Source organism: Clavelina lepadiformis, chromosome 2 (assembly GCF_947623445.1).
Source record: "Clavelina lepadiformis chromosome 2, kaClaLepa1.1, whole genome shotgun sequence".
NCBI lineage: Eukaryota > Metazoa > Chordata > Ascidiacea > Aplousobranchia > Clavelinidae > Clavelina > Clavelina lepadiformis.
Window position 1 is genome coordinate 14,190,269 of NC_135241.1, and position 21,473 is coordinate 14,211,741.

The 21,473-nt window shown below is 34.1% G+C and overlaps 1 protein-coding gene across 1 annotated transcript in view; it reads right to left on the minus strand.

The window, feature by feature from the left end:
• LOC143445355 (myotubularin-related protein 13-like) overlaps positions 1 to 21,473 on the minus strand; it is a 66,246-nt gene that overhangs the window by 14,709 nt on the left and 30,064 nt on the right. The window contains exons 11-26 of the mRNA XM_076944403.1: positions 19,929 to 20,042; positions 19,162 to 19,305; positions 18,858 to 18,953; positions 14,833 to 15,037; positions 10,491 to 10,613; positions 10,246 to 10,379; positions 8,876 to 8,947; positions 8,475 to 8,609; positions 8,235 to 8,372; positions 7,844 to 8,049; positions 7,210 to 7,405; positions 6,284 to 6,340; positions 3,683 to 3,869; positions 3,291 to 3,400; positions 2,988 to 3,199; positions 2,000 to 2,152 (exon numbers count right to left, since the gene is read on the minus strand). Of these exons, the coding sequence (XP_076800518.1) occupies positions 2,000 to 2,152; positions 2,988 to 3,199; positions 3,291 to 3,400; positions 3,683 to 3,869; positions 6,284 to 6,340; positions 7,210 to 7,405; positions 7,844 to 8,049; positions 8,235 to 8,372; positions 8,475 to 8,609; positions 8,876 to 8,947; positions 10,246 to 10,379; positions 10,491 to 10,613; positions 14,833 to 15,037; positions 18,858 to 18,953; positions 19,162 to 19,305; positions 19,929 to 20,042 (2,282 nt within the window). The remainder of the gene's footprint in view (positions 1 to 1,999; positions 2,153 to 2,987; positions 3,200 to 3,290; positions 3,401 to 3,682; positions 3,870 to 6,283; positions 6,341 to 7,209; positions 7,406 to 7,843; positions 8,050 to 8,234; positions 8,373 to 8,474; positions 8,610 to 8,875; positions 8,948 to 10,245; positions 10,380 to 10,490; positions 10,614 to 14,832; positions 15,038 to 18,857; positions 18,954 to 19,161; positions 19,306 to 19,928; positions 20,043 to 21,473) is intronic.

The window sequence follows — 21,473 nt, forward strand, 5'->3', positions numbered from 1 at the left end:
GCCTGATGTGTGCTGCATTCTCTCGTAATATTCTCAAATGATGACAAAAATGATAATCACATTAGTAGAGTAAATAACTAATGCTTTCTGTTGCTAAAAGATTCTTTTGAGCATATAATAGGTGCTGTTCCATCTGGTTCTAGTGTCTTGGGTAATGCGATGTTTAGGTAGTAGTAGTTGATCCTGCAGTTTCGTCAACGTGTTGCAGGTGCTTAGTGAGTGGTGGAAGTGTGTAGCAACATATGTCTGAAGTCTTCACCATTGCTTGCAATTGAATTGAATCTTCAATTATTAGCTGGAGAGTACGGATGAAATAAAGCAGCCCCATTTCTCTAACAACCGGCTCCATATTTGGTCCATTATCAGTGACGACAAGATAGATTTTGTTGTGCTGTATTTAAAAATCTTCCAGCGCTTGTAGAATTTTTGCGCTTCTTCAAATAGTAATGGTTTTATAATGATCATTCGCTGTAGAAAATCATTGTCAACCTAGTGTCCTGTGATACTAATAAACAGAATTGTGGCAGTGGACGAAATCCATATATTCTTTTATGAACATAGCTAAGAGATGGTAATTAAGGCACACTTGATTGTAATGTGGATCTGATCCATGTACAAGTTTTTAAAAGTGACATGTTTTCATCTTTGGGAATCTTCAAAAATGCTTTTCTGCTGATTTAACTTCCTTATTGTTACTTCTATTTTCTGAAAAATTGCCTGAGATGATTTCATGACACAGCCACCATCACTTAACAATTTGATTATAGCCATGTGACTTTCAACTGAGAATTTCCTAAAATTATTTTATTTAAAAACAATTTTTTTTTGAAAGAAATTCCATTTTATAATGTTGTTGTCAGTATTTGATCACACTTTAAAATTCACACAATTTATTTCTGTCAAACTAACAACGTGGTGAATTTTTTAGCATAAAAATTGTGCAATTTCAAGTATTTTAACACGTCAGGATATTTCCTCAACAATCAGACAGAATCCTTTCAGCAAAAGCTGTTGAAACAATTTCTATCACCAACTGTGAAAAATTTTATTTTGATAAATATTTTCAGAGTCTTCGAGTTACTACATTAAAGAAATTTAAACAATATTTGGGTTCACCATTTGACATAAAACTTTCCTGAAAACTAGAAAATCAAACATGATTATGTTATAAAATTAAGCATTTAAACAAAAAACTTTATCCTATAGCATGTGATTCCTAAATGATATGATCTGTAAAAAGTGTGTTGTGACCTTATAAGATTCAAATAGAAGTTATTAATAAATTCCAAAATTATAAAAAAATAATGAACAAAAATTGAACTAACAAAAAAGTAATATTTTAGTTTTTGGGGAATTCACAAAATACTAATCATGTGATTACAAACAAAAGCAATAGCCTTCATTCACTCACCAACGAAATAGAGTTTTTAAACTCTACTGTATATAGTAGCAGTTTTTAATCTGTATAAAAGGCTACAGAAGAATAACTCAGAAATGAATGATAATAAAAAAACTATATTTGAAGTTAAAAATGACAAAAACAATAAGAATTAATACAGAAATCAAAGACTTCGATCTGGAATGGCCAGAAAAGCCTTACATCTGAAACTCCATCAGACTACTGCTAGAATACCTGCACAGAGTTTTTGAGAATAAAATACAGTAGAATCTGCTTAATATAACCACCCACTTTATGAACATTTTATTGTGAATTTTGCCATATGAAATTTTCCTTTTACTATTACCAGTGTTTGGATATTATGAACACTTTTTGTATCAGTTTTTCGTGTCATTTATGCAACTTAACAGTGACAATTGTGAAACTTGTATTTGTAACAAACTTTGTGAAAAACAACAGAATACGTCAACCAAATACACTTATCTATCATAAAAAATATGCAAATACTATAAAAAGAAAGTACTGAAGCACTACAATACTTCCAACAAGCTCTGTTGTGCATGTTGCGCCGGAAATTTGAAAATAAAAACAGCAACTTACTGGTTTAATGATAACAGAGTTGAATGCTTATTGTCGGGTGGAAAGGAGGTGTGACCCTTGTTATCCTGGGGAATCAGCTGCGATAAACGATTCGTCTTATTTAGGCCAACTTTTCGCTTCGCTTGTTTGTAAATGGTTTTTGCACTTGATATCCTACAAAACATATTCAAAACATGACATTGTATAACCAGTACGGACTGAACATATTATGACATGTCGTATATCTCTATAGTGTTCATACAACAATAAATTAAGATGTATTAATAAAATTTTGTAATATCTGGTTTGTCTGAGCATAATTGACTTTTTCACTTTTTTTGAGTACAAATTTTGGTCTGGAAGCTCAGGGAGGGTACCATGTACATTGCACAACTTGTTATTTCACTCTTCTGCGATGCTATATGAGGCCTTCTTGACAAAAAGACATGCCAACATTCGATAAAATGGCCTTCGCCTGCTTGGTATATAACTTGATGTGGTTCAGCAAGATATAAGCCACTTGTCCATGACAGACAGGTCAACTTAAATAAAACATCTGTAATTCTCCACTACCAACAAGTTTTTCTAAAGCATTTTAGCCAGCATGGGGACAAATTTCGATACGTGTTCTTTAGAGGGAATAGTATGCTTTTGCCATGTAAAATATTGCTGGTGTCGCTTTCAATAAAACCACGCAAAGAGGACAGTTCTTTTTTCTTAAATTTCTTGAACATCATTATAGGATATGAATATAATATGCGAAACATTGTATATACCGATAACATATATACACCATACTTTGGTACGATGGCAGAAAAAAGCTTCAAAAAGGTAACATGAAGTATTGTAACGCAAAAGCACATGGTGGGAATGAGTTGCATGTTAACCTATCTAGGCTCTCAGACTACATGGATATCGACAGCATGCGCTCCAGAAATTCATAACAGAGCATGAGAAATTTTTTCTGGATACAAAATAAAAATACCATTATGTAACATTTGCAACTAACTTTGTGGTTTCAGGCTTGTAGCGGATCATTGTACTGGATGTCGTATTTTGTGGACTTTTTGTAGAGGCTATGGCAAATGTTTTTTCAACTGCGTCTGGATAACGCCAAGCCATAATTTCATTTTCAAGTGTTTCCCGTTGTTCAGCAGAGACTTCTTCATCAAAGGCTACAAGAAGTAGTTCAAACGTGCACGAGACCAGCTGGATTCCCAACTGATCACAATAAGAAAATAGTTCTTAATGTTTTAAAACAGTTTTTGTCAAAAACTTCATATTTTCCAATGTTTTACACAAATTTAAATACCTGGCTATTAATTTCTGGATGTGAGCTGCTATGGAAGTCATGAGTGTCAAGAGATTTAATCTTAAGCAAGGTGGAGATCGGAAAAAACCGCATTACAACCTGCTCTGCAGCTGCTCCAGAAAAAGAGAAAGACACATTGATAGTTTTAAAATTTACTACTGCAAATTAAAAAATTGCAATGCAAGATAGTGTAATTTAGCTATAATAAAATTTCTCAAGAATGTACCAATTTGCATCTAAATCATTCCTAACACATGTTTTTGGAGTAATTAGTTTCTCATTAAAACATGTGAGAATTGTCTTTTAATTATGATCTCTACTGAGATAACTACAAAACCTTATTATGGTAAATATAGAAATCTACATGCCGTAAAAGCTTTTGTAAAACTTACCAAGAGGATCACATGGTGTCCCAATAAATAATACTCTATAGTTGGAAAAAAACAGTGCTCCTTCAGCTGGCAGAAAAATTGGTCCTTTAGTTCCTGTTGCAAAGCCATCTGCCCCGAGATATGCACGCAAGGGCTTCTTCATTACAAGAAATTCACCACCAATCAATTTTGGTTGTAGAAGTTTAGGCTACAAGAAAAAATGACTTTTAAAGATACAGTTTGATTTTGGAAAAAATAAAATTGCCAGGTAAATTGCACATTTGCAATCATGGGATAAGAAAGGGTTCACAAAAGTAAAGGCCGGTGTACACTGCACGTGAACAAACTGACGAAAAACTTTTTGTTTGTTTAAAAAATGGTGGGGTTTTCCCAAAAGTTTGTATTTGGCCTTCACGAGCTTTGTGCCTCGGTTGATTAGAAAAAACAACAAAAATCACTTTTGCTCAAAATTCCAAAACTTGTGAACAGTGGCCATGTGGCCAATGCGTTTTCATTGCATATATGATACATAAGTATTTATCCTAATATTTTGGGTTTTTGTATTGCATTTGGGACTGTATCATAGGACTATTAACAAATTTTTCAGTAGGCTTAGTTAGATGAATTTATTTGAAAGGAAATGGAATAGATCAGGGGTGGGCAACCTTTTTGAACCCGAGAGCCGCTTTGGTTGTTAAATTTTTATTGACGAGCCAAGTCATAAGAACTTATGACGTCATAAATAGTTTATGTCGTTTAATTGTTCCATATCTGCATACCTCAATCGAAAAATATCATTAAATTTGGATAATTAACAACTTGTCATCAATGCTGGCCTAAATAAGGAAAAGAAAAAGAGAGAAACGTTCATAAACGGTACTCTTGGTAGCCTTTACAATTTTTTTGAAATTTTACGATTCGACTAGAAGAGCCACAAAAAACATGCCGGCGAGCCGCAGTTTGCCCACCCCTGGAATAGATATTCTAGCTTTTGCAAAAGATAGTAATCACGAAAATACTTTCTTTATAAAGACTTCAATTTCCTGCTTGTAAGCATGAGGTTGTTTGAATGCTTTATTGTTAATTGCAATTTAATAAATGATGTGAAAGTGGGTCAGTTTATGTTCACCTGTAAAGGTAGAATGACTATATAGGCCTAGTTCTTTTTTCTGGCAATAGAATGAAGAAAGCAAAAACAAAAGACTGTGATGCAAAACTTGACCTGGTCTGGAAATAAGCCAAGAATTCCGCTATGAGGCAAAATTATCAGCACCAAACTGCCATACCTAATTCATCTTTCCTTAGCAAAATTGGATGAACCCAAATCAACCTTTGAATTTCCTGCTTAGCTAAGCTTAAATACACGACAGTGCAAACAATATCTCTCCTCTGTTTATACATTTTCTGCTGTTTGTTTTGAAGTTTGACTAAGTTTATAAACCTTATACCGTTTACAATTAACAAATCATTTCAATATACAAATATTTGCTTGCATTGTGTGCGCATAGTGTCAGCCATCCTTTTCTTGTGCGCCAGACACAAAAAAGTCCACATTCCTTGTGCTGCATTCAATGTGAACCGGCCTGGATATGAAATTTTAAATGCAATAAAATGTTCACTTAAAACTAGGCTGGTTGGTGGTGTGTAGATAGAAATCTGTTATCACATTAACATGCTGGTTGGGTAGCTTGTAAAAACTTCTCTGATGTAATTCTAAAATTAATTTGTCTTTTATTTTTTGAATCAGCAGTTCCAGCCAGTTTAGATATATATGGCATGCTCTTAGGCAAGAAATTTTCCACATTTTTCCAATAACATTCCATTCAGCATGGTATGATATCAGAACCTTTATCCCAGCACTAAGGAAAATCCTCTTAAACTGGGTACCATATTAACTTGATTGTAAATCGTCCTTGTTTGTAAGCCGCCTTCGATTGTAAAGCGCATCTGATAGTGTTAAAATGTTATTAATTTAAGTCACGCAGTATGTGTGGTAATTGTGTTGAAACTAAAATATGTCCGTTATTTTTGTTTTACCCACAGAAAGAGTGCTAGCCACCTAAGAAAATTATCGTTTTACCCAAAGGACGGATAAAAAGTTTTGTCAAAAAAGCGTAGCCAATTAAAAAAAACTTTGTAAGCCACGGTTTACAATCAAGTAAATACAGTATTAGTTTCAAGCTGTTGGAGTTCTGGTTGAACAGTATCTGCATGCATTTCCTGGGCCTTGTTGTTAGTAGAAATTTGCACTGGTCACCAAAGTTACAGCTGCAAACATTGTTAATACCTTAATAAAGGGAGCTATAAAACTGGGTAACATCACCGATCTATGAACATGAATTCATTAACCATAAGCCTGCTCCTATACAACCATCACAGCACCAAACTGGCAATGAACAATCAACAGTGCATTATGCATAGCAGAATAATTACACACATATATACTACACATTACAAACGCAATTAAAACTACCTTTACAAACCCTTACCGGCCTTACATGTAATACTATGCTCTATTCCTTTTACTGATTCAATAAAATATAACTGTATTATCTCCTTTTAAACATTTTAAACTTTTTAAGTAGCCTGGTACCATGTTCCACAAAAAAGTATTGAAATTACCTTTGTCATTGGGGGAAGCCTTTTGCTTTCAAGACATACATCTTGTAAAGATTCAAACTAAAAACAAAAAGTAGGTTAATGTATTATATATTTCAGCAATGCCCATGTGGATTATTTTATTGCTTACTTACAAAAAAACCAACAAAGTAAAAGCAGACAACATTTTTAATACTGAGTTGTTTGTTGTTTTTGTTGCACAACAGTCATTGTTTAATTCTGGATGCTTTAAATCAGAGGTTCACAACTGTGGGGTTCGTACACCTAGGGATGGGCAATTAGAACAGTGAGTCTGGAAGATTGGTATGCTTAACTATCTGAAACAAAAGGCCACTGGAATATTTAGTTTCTATTTTTCAGGAAGGCATTGTTGATTAATCTGTCTGTTATTTGCAAATGACACATGCAACTAATTCTTGTGCTTGCTTTCTTAGGTATGATACTAACAGCATTATCCATGTAGAAGGTGCGAGAACATATTCATAGTTTTATTGGTATGCAAGGCATAAAAAAGTTGGGAGGCTCTGTGTAAAATAATGTTCATTGCAAAAATTATATTTATACAGAGTTTTAATACACATAACCATACTTTACAGTGAAATATTAGACGGTATATTTTGGGGTAGAAATGGCATTTGTCTTCTAGCACAATTGAAGGTGCTTATTTCAATTGCATACAATATGTTTAAAAGCTTTATTTGTGTATTTTATATGGAAATTTCATTTCATGACAACTTTTTACCGGCATTAATAGGATTCAAGTTTTTATAGAGAAGTAACAAACTTGTACTGAAATGTTAAAGGTTGTGTTTCAAGTCTTAAATGAAAATAATTAACCGTTCAACGTTCATGGTTATGAAGCTTAAAACAAATATCATTTAATTCAGTAATGAAAAAACTTGCTTAAGCAAATGTCATATAGGGCCTACCTGCATATGCACCATGGCAGGAATCTTATTAAGCAGCATTGTTGTATGCTCACTGGTAATAGAGGCTTCAGTGCAAGCTCTATCTACAAATTTAGAAATAAACTTAACAACAGTATTTGCAAGATCACTCTCCTCAGCTTTTGAATTATCATACATAGCTTCATCATCCATACTTCCATTGATGGAACCTGGCAAACTAAAAGTAACATATGTTATAGAAAGACCTATCTTTTTGTGTATCGTTTTTATACTCAATTAACAAGAGATTGACAAAATGTGGCATACGAGTGGTTGTAATGAAGCATGCTCGACCAGCTATGCATGACCAATAATGCCCTGGCCGCATTGCTGCATAAACAATAACTATATATTGGCTATATATTCACCGCATGATTAGCAAAAATATTTTGTGTCACAATAATGTTGCTACTGCTATCTATTCGCTAGCAGCAATTGAAATAACTAATACGATAATTATTAGACCAAAAGATTAATCTTGTTTAAACTATGTGGGTACCTAACTGGGGAAGAATTAGCTTCCGTTCAAAACGTTCTTTGTTCCAGCTATGCATTTAAGATGACACACAAAAATGTTGTCAAAATTATCAGTCAGTTAATGGATAAAATGAATTACCTGCCAGTGAAAAAACTATTGCTGCTGGTTTCGTCTCCTGTTGCAGCCCGTAAAAACTTTCCACGATTTACACTGGATGAATCTAGAGGCACTAGCATGAACACCATTTGCTGTGCTACATGCATAGCTTGACTGAAAACAACACCTTCTTCGGCTGCAGAGATATTTTGCTGCTGAGTTGATGAATGTTCTTTCCAATTTTCAAGCTACATAATACACATAAATACAAACTTAATGTCATGAGCATAATAATCAAATGAATTTACAATTTTATGCAGAAGACAGACAAAGATGTATACAAAAACTCAACAGTTCTAGAAATACAGCAACTGAACTTATAAAGTTTTCTAGAGCATTACGGTAATTGATCGTCACTGACAAATAAAGTAACCTGTATGGCAGCAATTTTCATACATCTCCAACTGTGATTTTCAATATCATTTAAATCACTGTCATCCAAATGTTTGGGTGTGCTAATTGAGGAAGCATTGCTGCTAGAAGTCGCAAACTTGGATACAGTTGCTTTTTCCTGCAAGGAAAACAATTAATCTATTTCCCAGGTGACAGCATAGTACGATTTTGCATTGTCAACAAAATTTAAGGAAAAGATTTACTCAATATTTTTATTTACTGTGCTGTTATAAAGACGATAAATCTCTTCCTGAACATCACTAAAAAATGCTTTTTCCCAAAATCCACTTGTACTCCAGACCGGGTGATCTTGTATCACAGTGTACATAAACTGAGTTACAGTTGGTTGCAGCTTCTAATAAACCAAAGAGATTTTATCACAGTATCAAATTACTACTGACACACACAGCAACTGTGAATGTTTTCAGTTAAAATTGAAGTAGATAAAACGATATTGTATTTTATCAGAGTAGATAATCAAGAAAAATTTTAAAATATTTGTGGATAACGTATTAAAAATTATTTCTTGACAAATTTGTATGTTTTATGTTAGAATACAATCAACAACAAAATTGATAACATTATACAAGGCTGTACAAATATTTAACAAACACAACTAACCCTGTTAAAAGTAGTAGCAACCTGTAGTAAACCAGATGCCAGTGAATTTTCGTCTAGTTGTCCATAGCTATCCTATTCAAACACAAAACTGCATTTGATGAATTTTGAATCCTAGTATAATCTATTTACCCACAACACTGGAGAAAAAGGCAAATCAATGAGTGTACATTACACATATCATGGTTGTACATTGAAAAATAACTTATTACCGCAGAAAATTTGTTGCATATTTTACTTGAAATTACTTTACAAGGGTGGGCAACCAGTCAATCGTGGCCTGGAGCGATTGCAATGGCGTTGTGTTCTCACAGTTTTTTGGTTCAGACATTGAGTTTACTGTTAATTTTCTACATCTGCCTATCGTTCGTACACAGTATATGGATACCGAAAATAATGACTCAGCGATTACTCTATACTGATAATGACACTGCGCAAAGCCGAACAATTCTGGACGGGGAGATGAACAGCCGGTTCCAATATCTAGCAGAGTACATTCGATGAGCTTATACTCATATGCAAGTAGTTTGCTTTTGAGCCAATCAAAAGGTTACCAACCCGTGATTTAAAGTGCGGGGCAAATCCAAAAACAAACTGGCCTTAAATCAAATAGTAGTTGTCAGTAAATACCCTGTACAAAGGATTTGTACTAATATTAAGCAGTTATTGCTATAAATAAGTGGCAAAAGACGCAATTTATCACTTAATAATATCGAAAGTATAACTTATTACGTCACAGTAAAAGAAAAAATGTAGATGACTGTTATTTAGATCAGAATGTTTTCTGTGGCTGACAAGTAAATATTAACAGGTATAAGCAAAGCGTACTAAAGTATATAACGGGAACATTTTGCTTTAAATAAGCCTAAACTTGCTGACCGTTGGTGTATTTGTACCGGTTAATAAAAATGCTAACCTGCAATACAATGCAGTCTTGGAACCTACCTGGAATGGAGATATGCAAAATGCTTTAACTAGCCACTACTACCATACCCAATACCAACAAAGGTCATCAAGCATATTGTTTTTACATTTTGACATCACAATGACAGTCATCTCCATCATAATATGAGGTCAAATTTGCGATGCAATAATGTTAATAACTGCTTAATCATTACATATTATTAAAAATCCATTCACAGCTATATTTAGTGGTAACTACTACTGTATTTAATTCAAGGCCAACTTAACTGACGTTTTTTAACTTGCCTCTCACTTTAACAGTAAGGTTTAAAAGGATACTGTTTTAAATGTAGCTTAAGTGACTATATAAGTTTTACTTTAGCTTTAATGAGAAAACATTGTAAAAATAACCAAAAAAACTTTATCCATATCGCAATGTAGTTAATCAATGTTCGATGAACAATAAATACCTGAAGAGCAGCATTAGTAAGTCTTGCAATATAATCAAACTGCTGATTATCCAGCTGAGCCTGAGTTTTTGAATATTCTTCTAAAATTGACAGGAGAGCACTCCTTATACTTCTGCTCTTCAGAGCACGAATAACTGTCAGGTTTATAAAATATACAGTGACAAAAAAGTTGGCAAAACTTCACAATCTTATGTGTTAACTGCGTTATAGAAATGTAATATTTGCAGGAAAAAAAGTCACTTTACCTGCTTGAATAATTTTCTTTATCTCCAAAGTTTTGTTTTCAAATATGAAAGACAAACAGTTCTTTAAAACTTCTAGCCTTCTACTATTAGATGTAATGCTTCCATGAAGCTTGAAAGGTGAAACTACAATAATAAATACTTTCTGCTCACATGTAGTTAAGTTGACTGAAGTTACAACTGATTCCAAAGTATTGCTATGCAAAAAACTAACTGTAGCAAAATTTCAAATTGACACCAACCACTGAACATTTCCATCACCATTACATTACTAAGTTATGGTGGGTATAACTACTAACCACCCAATGATATAACGTAGAATTATTTTAAGCGGTTCAGGCATAAGTTACAGTAACAGTATGAACAATAAATATTGATTCAAATATGTGACACATGCAGCAAGCACATGCCAGTATAGTAGGTCTTGATAAAAATAGGTCATCATTTGACACCGTTAAGTGGAAAAACCGTTACTTTGCGTAACATAAAAAAGCTATTCCAGATCCAAAATTTGATTTTCGATCTGCATTGTTTTTGAGATTATTATTCTTTTATTTCTCCATCAAACTTTTACTTCCATAAACAAAAATTCCTAAAATTTGGTTTGGATAACTTTCAAGTTTTGTATGTTAAGATGATTTCTCTATCTTTATATCTATACTTATATCTATTGAAAATCTGGAAAGTAGATAAATACTTTCTAAAATACTTTTCATCACTGGTTATGAGCACATGAGTACGTTCATGGAGAAACTGTCAAAAATGGGCACTCTATTATTATGATTGTTGTCACCTGCTATAACAAAGTTCATGGGCAAATAATGAGCAATATAAATTAAAAACATGAGCTTTCTACTAAGACACTACAACACATTCTGAAAGGGGCCAGAGCAAGACCTGCCATCGTTAAGCAACTGAAAGAAATATCTGTGAAAAGTAAAATGTGACGTAGACAGAAATATACAAATCAAAGCAGAATGAGATTCTTGTCGTCTTGCGTAATACAATGTCCTGAAACACTATGTCAACTGGTAAGTGGTTAGTCCAATTAAATTCTGCAATATCAAAATGCCCTCTCGGTAGTTGTTGTAGGAAAATAACCTGATAACATTGAGTTATGTCCATTATTAGCAATGGTTTTGGTATGGATTTGCATATAGTAATGTTAGTGGTATATAGGATACAGTTAGTAGTATATAGTAATAGTGTTCATGGTTGCCATCTTTGCCACTAGCGACAATGTGACTTTCAACAGCTTAAAAACTGTTTAGGATTTTACCGATATACTTTGCATCACATTTTAGATACATGGCTCCATCGCATATTCGATTTTTCCAAATAAAATAAATAAGCGTAATATATGATAGCACTCTAGCACCCGCCCTCCTCATACATGTAAATGTATTGTTTATAGTGAAGCATGAAGATACTGTCGTATTTGCCCTTCCATTTGTAACGAGAACGCCCTTATCCATGAAACCAGGCTTAATTTCATGTTTACGGTGAACTGCAACACCCTTGACTGTAAGTAACTTTTTATACAGTATAACATTGTCAAGCTAATATTACAAACTGATCATTTTGAAGCAACATTTATTTACCCACGGACCACAGTCAGATATGAACCAACCTTGAAAAAACATGCACAACGTTTATATTTACCAACCAAAGTGATAAAAATAGATAACAACAAAGGTGCTAATTGATAAAACGCTTTAAAGACACAACACAATACTGACTGAAGCTACGTGAGCAACAAAGTTCGTCATACATTTCAGACCGAAATGAACAACTCAGCGGTTTTACTGACAAGATTTTCTCAACAACCTCCGGGAAGAAAAGATGCCATCACCGTTAGAAGTCCTGACGAATCTAAGAAACGCGTGCAGGCCAGACATTGTTTATCTTCGGTGTGGGAAACATGAAATATTTCAAGACCCATTACGGGTAAAAGATGAAAATCGGAAAGAGCAGATTCGCTTCTTTAAGACCAAGCAATGTGCTCTTGAGCAGCAAGCTGCCCCAAAATGTATGCTTTTGCAAGTACAACAAAAATATTAGACTGGCCTTGCACGCGTCTCACGAGGCACTTGATATACCGCTGTATTCCAGCGAATTTCCATCTGAAGTTGTCTGAGCTTCACCAAACGACAACTGCTGAAATAACAAGTGTGTCGAGTGCCATGATGCAAAATTATTTTTCGTGTCATTGCCTCAGACCGATTCCAGAATAACGGTGCAGGAAACAATCTGGAATGCATAGGAGACCTTGAAAGACAAGCTTGTCAAAACTGTGAAAACTGAAAGTATTGAAGATCTGCCATTAAATTGCACAAAAGCTTCCAAAGTTTCTTCTTCACCACCATATCAAGATCACATAGAAACAACAACATCGTTCTGATGAAGAAATAGTTCAAAGCTGTAACCCTGATGTTGTGGTGCCATAGGTGGATTTCACTGAAAACTACACCTGCAGCTATCAGGACAAAATCCAATCTGCACATTGGAATCAAAATCAGGTTTAGCTTATTTCATAACAGTGATCATTTCTCGAAAGTGATTGCGACTGACAGCCCTGACCATTCTAAGGACACCGACATTCTCTTCATTTCTGAGATGATAAAACATCTGCCAGTAGACGTGATGCAACTTAGAATGTGGTCAGATGGCCCATCGTCACAATTCTCTAAAAAGTTTGTTGCAGCGGCATTGCCGCAACTGGAAACCGTCCACCAAATTTCCATTATACGGAACTACTTTAGCTCATATTTGGAAGAAAAAATCGCACATTACTTTCCTGGAAAAAAATAGTAATGCCAGGAATGCTTATAAATATTGATTTTCCAATAATCTTGAAAAGAAGACACACGGTGACAACACACTCGTCACTGTGACGACAAAAGTTATTTTATACGATAAATAATTCACTCAAAAATTACAACAAACGTTAAGTAACGTAATGACAGTTTCTGCAGCATTATTCTGTAATCAGTCGGAGGCAGTGACACAACAATAATTTTACATCATGGCACTTGACAAACTTGTTATTCCAGCAGTTGTCATTTGATGAAGCGCAGACAACTTCTGATAGAAATTTTCTGGAATAAAGCGGTTTGGAAAACATGTAGTCTTTTTAAGCAAAACAATAGCCAGATTGCTTCCAAAATAGAGTAAGATGTTTTTGTATTTCTTTTTGGAAGCAAACATACAGTAAAAAGGTCTCACTTTTCACTTACCTATTGCGCACCTGCCATATTCTACATCCTGGCTTATGGGTCACTTTCCATTAGGAAGACAATTTTAAACGGCCAACACTGTGTTTATGACGATGTTGCACCAAAGCACCATATTAAGAAAAGTAAGAAATGTTCTAGTTCAATGCGCATGTGATGTCGATGTGGGTTGGTTTGTTCTGGTTTTGGCGATAGCTGGTTGCAAGTTCAGACGAAGGTTTAAATTTGGTAGGGCTTGCAATTGCAAATACTGTTTTTTTTTCGAGTATTTGAAGCTCAAAATTTACTGTAAAGTTTGGGTGGTTGTTTTAAAGTACAAAGATTCTTAGTACAAGATTTTAGTACAAAGATTTTAGTACAAAGATTCTGTTTAAACTAAGTATGTAGGCAGTCCTACCCTAAATCTCATTGCAAGCCAAATTTCAGGAAGGTTCATGATGTAGTTTTTGCGGTAATAGCTTATTGGTTTAATGTACTTTGCATTGAAAAGCCTATCCCTCTCAATTGGGTCATGATCCCTTAAAAGGCTGCTACACCAGCCAAACCTGTTTTAAGAGGTGGGTCATAAAAGATTAAGAAACATGACTAGAAGTGCGGATGGTAAAGCATAACATTCTATTTTAATACTTTTGTAAAAGATGTTAGTTGTAATGACTTTCAGCAGTATTCAAAACGTAACATTTGAAGCTAAACATAAAAATAGGCTATGAAAAAAAATGAGTCAATGATGTTAAACGCCTCCAAACCATCAACTAAGTTACGTCAACATTCAATGGTTTTCAACATGTCAAACAGACTTCAATGATTAGTTTGCGTGTAAATTTCCTAAATTTTATTGTTTTAAGGATGACATGTGTTCTGTTTATGGCACAAATGGAATTCTAGTCCATAACTTTACAAAACTTTTTTGGCCAGAATTTAGGTCGAGTGTATAAGCACCCATTAAACCAAGCTGTTTTTTGGCCTGATATTCTTGTCAAAAAGTTGTTTATATGATAGTATACAGGGTAAGAAAGTATTGAAAATCACATTTATCAAATCAACACAATTTAAATATGTATACATGACAGTTGCAAGATAAAAAAATTACAGCTATGCCAAACGGCACTTACCATGGTCTCTTTCATTGACATGTTTGCATCTCTCTGAGTAATGAGTGTAAGGTTTATCCTTGTTGACAGTTGTCCTATTTTCTTCCATAAATGCTTGCACTGCTGTTACACTTAATTTGGGAAAAGCAACTTGCTTTTTTCGTTTATGAGAAGACTCTGAAGGCTTAGGAATTTTTTCAGTAATGGGAAAGTGATTGGGATTTTCCTGAAAAAAATATTCGGCACATTGAGACAGATGCATGATGCTTTGAGCTGGCGGCAATAATTTGACTTCAATAATAACCAATATGATGCAGTTTTTTTAAGTTATGAGAAGATCACACTCTTTTGTAAATCTCTTCAAAATACTGAAAAACATTTTTGGTTTCCAAAATTATATCCTTTTTGACCAGGATATAATTTTTACAGGACAGGATATTGATTAAACAATAAATTTGTGAAAACGTTGTTTTTGGCGATGTGTGAGCTTAGCTCTGACTGTTACTGCGCTTTTCATGAACAGAACCCTGCTTTATTAAAGAAAGAAAATATTATACAGTACCATCCTTTGAAAACATTAGCTTAAAACATCTTTTGAAAACACGGCATGGCCTCCTTACATTCCTACTTTGTATATGTAATCTTCGTGCAAAGTTAAAATCAGTTCATACAAACGGAATGTAAACAAATCTGTGGCAAGTATGCAAGCGTCGGCAATCAAACGCCTCAACTATGATATACAGTAGAACTCGCATATAACGGATGCATATATAATGGATAACCGTATATATCGTATGAAAATTCTAGTCCGGATGGTTTCCTATTCTTTTTAGTGCATTTCAACTTGCTTATAACAGATACATTATTGTATATAATGAATACCTACAAACGAATTCTCCAGTCCCTTTCAGAAAACAGCAATGTAAATTACCTCATATACAGTATTACGGATCCATTCATTATAGCAAAGAAATCGATTGTTGAGAGTAAAATTGTTATTGTCACAGAAGAAAGCGTGCGTTATTCTTCACATTTGATTCAATCTTTCACTTGTATTGAGTGTACTGTACTGTATTAACCAGTATGCCAAAAAGAAAAAAGCAGAACACACAAAGAAAAATTGAAAATTTTGAAGTTTGTTGAAGACAACCCTTCAATGAAAAGGTGTGACATTGGAGAGAAATTTAGTATTAAGCCACAAACTCTCGATGATCTGATAAAAAACATATGTACAGCATGTTGTTTCTGACTTTAAAATGTCTTGTAATTAACTCTGGAGTGTGGTACGTGGTACGTAATACATAGGGACCTAGCGAGCCGGCGTGGTATATAACGGATGAATATCGCTGGCCCCAACTTGTCCGTAATATGTCCTACTGTACTGTAATAATGCATTTTTCCTGTTTCATGTGGACCTCTCTAAATACTTCTAGACGACTAAGAGAACAAAGCAAGCAATATACCATAGATATCTTAGTACATAGTGCACCTGAAGAAGCAAGCTTATGCTTGCGAAAGATCGTGTCGAAAAATATAAAGTTAACCTTAAGATTGCCAAACTGTATCCTGTTTCTTATAGATATCTTAGGTTCTCTTAATTATCTTAACTCTCTTGGTCATCTAGCGGTAAGTAAACTTACAATTAATGAAATATTTTCTACTGTTTTGGCTCTTGGTACTGGTTCCACGTACCAATTGAAAAGCTTAGGACACGTCGTATTTTATCGACGTAATGTCAGGCAATCCGTTGTTAACGATAGGCAGTTACTTTAGCTGTAGACCAAAGCAAAAAGGCTGCTCTTGAAAATTGCTGCAAAGTTACGAATTATTTTATGAAGTTAAACGTTTCTTTTCCATACATAATTAACACTACATATACGTCTAATTAATTCAATGAAAATAAAACGAAAGAATTTATTTCATGCTTTTAAGAGCTTTTTGCACAGTAAGGAGGCAATCGCCATGCTCTCAGATACGTCCGGGAAATTGTCTTAGATAGTGTCTTTAGTAAAGAGCACTTACTTTAACTATGCTAATTAATTTGTTTTACGATTACAGTTTAACTAAAAGTAGGCATACTATTTTTCTTCGGACAAGTTGGAAAAGCAGGCCAGGTCACTTCATAAAACGCATTGTGATAATGCATTAGATAACTATACAACAACGATAATTAATCTTATGCCGATCTTACACTCTCACAATTGGGAAATCCATAACTTTCAATTAGCTACCCATTTTTTCATTTTCTTTTGAAAAAAATTGACGCCAATGTTAACCAGGTGGGCAGTACCGCGTTACTATAGTACCGAATTACTGTACCGCGGTACTTTTTCAGAACCGGTACCGTTGGCAATTTTGACAGAAAGTATCGAATCTCTGTACTGAACTATCTTTTCCATGAAATTTTCGTCAGTCCCGGTACTCGGTACTTTTCATGTGATTATTTTAAAATTTCAACAAGTATGTTTTCAAATATACATACTAATGAATCCTTAATACCAATTTTAGCCTGTGTTAATTTTTTTTAATCTAAAAATGCCATGTAAAATTGCAAGCGATTAAGGTCACATATGCTTTGACCTGGAGTAACCTTTACCGGGGGGGGGGATAATAGCGGCAAACATTGCGTTTGCAGCAGCATCTTTTACACAAAAAGTGCCGGTAACGAGTACCGACAAACTACCGAACAAATTTTTTGAAATAGTACAGAATACTGAATCCGCCCGTACATATTTTGCCAAGTACCGGTACCGCTGATACTTTCAAAGTACCGACTGCCCACCTCTGCCGGTAATATGTATACTCCTAGCAAATCTTCAAATTTAAGTGACTTGGAAACAAAAAACAAACGAAAACTGCATTGAACTGTTTGAAGAAACACGGTACCGGTTACCAAGACGCGTTACAGCAAAGTACGACTATATTTACCGGTAATAGGTCATGTTGAATTAAAACACATGAAATTTAATTAATTTAAAAAGTTTTGCAATAAAAATAATGCGTTTTTTTATTATGGATTTCAAAAAACTTCCGTATCCCATTCCAATGAAAAAAATTATGCCTCTCACCAACGTTGAAAAGCCAAAGCGTTACAGAGAAAACTTGAAGGCTTCTACAGGCTACGAAAATTGTCAAGAAGGAAGCGGAGCGGCATGAGTTTAAGCATTTAAAATGCAAGGCCGAAGAAGATTAGCTTCACGCTGCTAAAAAGCCAAAAATATCGAAAATCGTCATTCAATCCAGCATTCACCCATCACTTCCACTCCCTACAAGAGTGTCGCGGGCCAAAAAAAGCCATTTTTCGGGCTAGAACAAGCTTGCTTTGCCAAAGTCGCCCTGAAAGTGGGATGTGGTTATGAAGGAGGTGATTAATCACCAAATCTTCACCACCATCCTCTTTTTCTGTACCAACTTCATGCTGTCGAAGGGGGCTTACCAAGGAAACGAAAGATCTTGTACTGCAAAGTGCGCTTTTGTAACAAAAACTTTGTTATTTTCATAAGGTTAATAGACAGTATTGAATATTGACATCATAGACAGTGAACTTTATGTTAGAACAGTTTTTCTTTTAATTTACCATTGATATATCTTGTAGGAGGTCAGTTAATCAATTTGTATAGTTAAAACGTCAGTTGTTAAAGTTAGGTGTAGTGAGGTATCAGAAAGGCATTTTGCTGGGACAAAGCAACATTTAAAAAAGACAAGAAAGACATCACAGTCAAAGGACTCATTCAACCTTCTGTTCAGAGTTTTCGACACGGAAACAAACACCCACGAAATCAACTGGAGGACTGTGTCCTACACCACTGAACAACCTCTCTTCCTTCCCATCCAATCTACTAGACTCTGTCACGTCAGAACCACTCTTTTTCTTGCTTCTTTGGGGTAACAAGTATATAGCAAAAGGGTAACAAGTATATAAGTAGCAAATAAGTTAATAATGCAACATCACCGGTATGAAACTGCCGAACCCCATAAGTTGGCATTGTTGTGTATGTAGCACCAATATACAAATACAACCAGTAAATTTAAAAAGCCTTACTTACATTGAAATAAAGTTGAGATGCTAATTCTTTTACATGTTTTAGAGTATGGTAAACATTAGCGAAGTCTGTTTGCAATTTTTCTGTTTCCATAACAACCTATAAAAGTCATGAAAAATATTTCAAGACACAAACACAAAACAATGCTATGAATGCTACCAATATGGTACCATATAATATAAAAACATAATTTTTGTTAAATTAAATAAATTATTAATTCGTTCTTGGACCGTAGCCCTGAATTGAATCAATATTAACACGAAATATAGTCATACAATTTGTATAATAATACATATTAAAACAATACCTCATCAAACAAGTGTGTTTTTCGATAAGGTGGACCGTTTTCCTGGACAAATAAGGAAAATGCTTGACTTTCTAATAACTTAGGCACAAAATCATATGACGGCTTGTTCAAGGCACCAAATCCTTTTATTGCAAGATAAAGTTCCTACAAGTAAAATGGGTGAATAATAAACCATATTGCTAAAAGTATTGCACTTTTCTGTCAGTCAACTATGCATAAACAACGGCCTATTTTTAATTCAATTTCTTCAAATTTTGATTCTTGTTAAATTAAACTTATTGTTCAAAATAATGCAACACACACTGTTGTGTGAGTGTGTAAACAGTAATTTTTGAAAACATTAAGTCACTTTTGAGTTCTGATCAGAATAAAGATGCTGAAAATGCAGAATTGAAACGTTTCAACAAAGGAAGACTAAATACACACGATGGGCATAGGTTAGTGAGTTACATTACCGTAATCAATTTTGTACAATTAAAAAATGGTAAGAAAACAAAAAACCTAGTATATATTGCTCAGGCAGTGTGGTGAAAGTCTGGATATTAACTTCATGACCTTGCTTTATAACTTTGGTACGAATAATTTGTATAAGTCGTGACTATAAGATGGAAGTTAATGGTGGCGAGGAGTACAATGCACATATGCAGGGGTACCCTACTTTGTATTGCGCAACTCGTACTACAGCAATGCTTTTGTACGCATACAAAAAAAGAATAACCTTCGAAACATGATAAAATAACTTTAAATAGCTAACTAACACCACTTACCTTTTGAAATCTTATGATTGGCTTTGGATGAATTCTACAGACTTGCAAACACGAACGATAACCCATCATCAACTGACTAAAAAGGCGTAAAAAAACTGCTCGAATTTCTTTGTCCTGCATTTCATTAACAAAATTTATTGAAAGAAGTAGATTTACAAACAAAAATAAAAAATAAAATTGCTCTTACACTCACAATAACCACAAAAATGATAACAGATACACTCACAATAATTCAAAACAATCCTATTTTCGAAACATGAGAAAACTTTAACATGTGGATGAAATGCTAAAACAAATTTGTCTTAAAATGAAGTGTGAATTATATTTATTCAATTAACGTATCTGTACATGATTCGGTAGTTAGTACAATTTAATGTTCGAAATTCGTCTTTTTGCATTATAACCACTTTTAGAATTTATCTGTACTACAACCAGCATCATACATTTTCATCATTCATACTTAGTAAAAACAACAAAAATTTGATGTTGAATACGGCTAACAAAAAAATACCTACGCCATAAAATTGATAAACTTGCTAACCAGACACTAATTAGGAAAAACTGATATAGGATTGACAACAAGTATTTGGCATTTCATGATTTTCAGATAAAGTGTTAAGGTTTGTTGTAACCAAATCATTGCTTTCAGACTCAAGTCAAGTCAATGCCTTCAACTTAAAAACTTTCCCGATGTCACACTATGTGCCACACTATGTGCCACACTAAGTTGGTTATCATAACATCATGGCTGTCTCGAAATTGGTCTGGTTGATATCTTTTCAGAGAAGTGTAATTTTATAGAAAAATGTTTGATTTTGTTACCTAAAGCTTCGTTTTCTTTCCCATCACAACACGACTCAACGACAACTCGCGTCATGCCACACTCTGACCCAAGTTAAGTCCTGAGAATTTGACTCAAGTCAATTCAATGACGTAAAGTCATTATAACACTAGTATCTGATATTCGTTAAATAGACTAATACTGATAACCTATAAGTTATAAGACCTCCTGATAGTTAAAACAAGGCTTCAACTGAAAAACCAGAGATTAGGTCAAGGTTTGAAAAGATAAGGTTGTACAGCTTACAGCATCATAAAAAGTTTCTAGTAGGGCCAAACACCACTTCCCTGGCTCCGCATGGCAAAGACTAAACTATGCAATAGTAATATAGTAATGAAATACAGGTTAGGAAGTTTCTCCAAAGAGCTGAATTTTATGATTCCAGTAAAACTTCACAGTTTTACAGTAGCTAAATTTGTAAATGTAAATTGACTGTGCTGTATTAACTAGCCGATGATAGCTTGGGTCAATGTAAATTATAACCATTTTTCGAAAATTTTCACCGATCACAAGTTTTAAATTTGTATTATTATTTAATTATTTTCATATACACATGTTTGGCTATCATAATTTGTAATAGACGAAAGTCTTAACTGACATGAAGCCATCAGCCTTATACTTATTGTTGTAAACACCTCAACAAGTGACTGCTTCTTCATTCATTTACTTAACTTTCCCATCTATATGTATATCTAAGTGCGGAA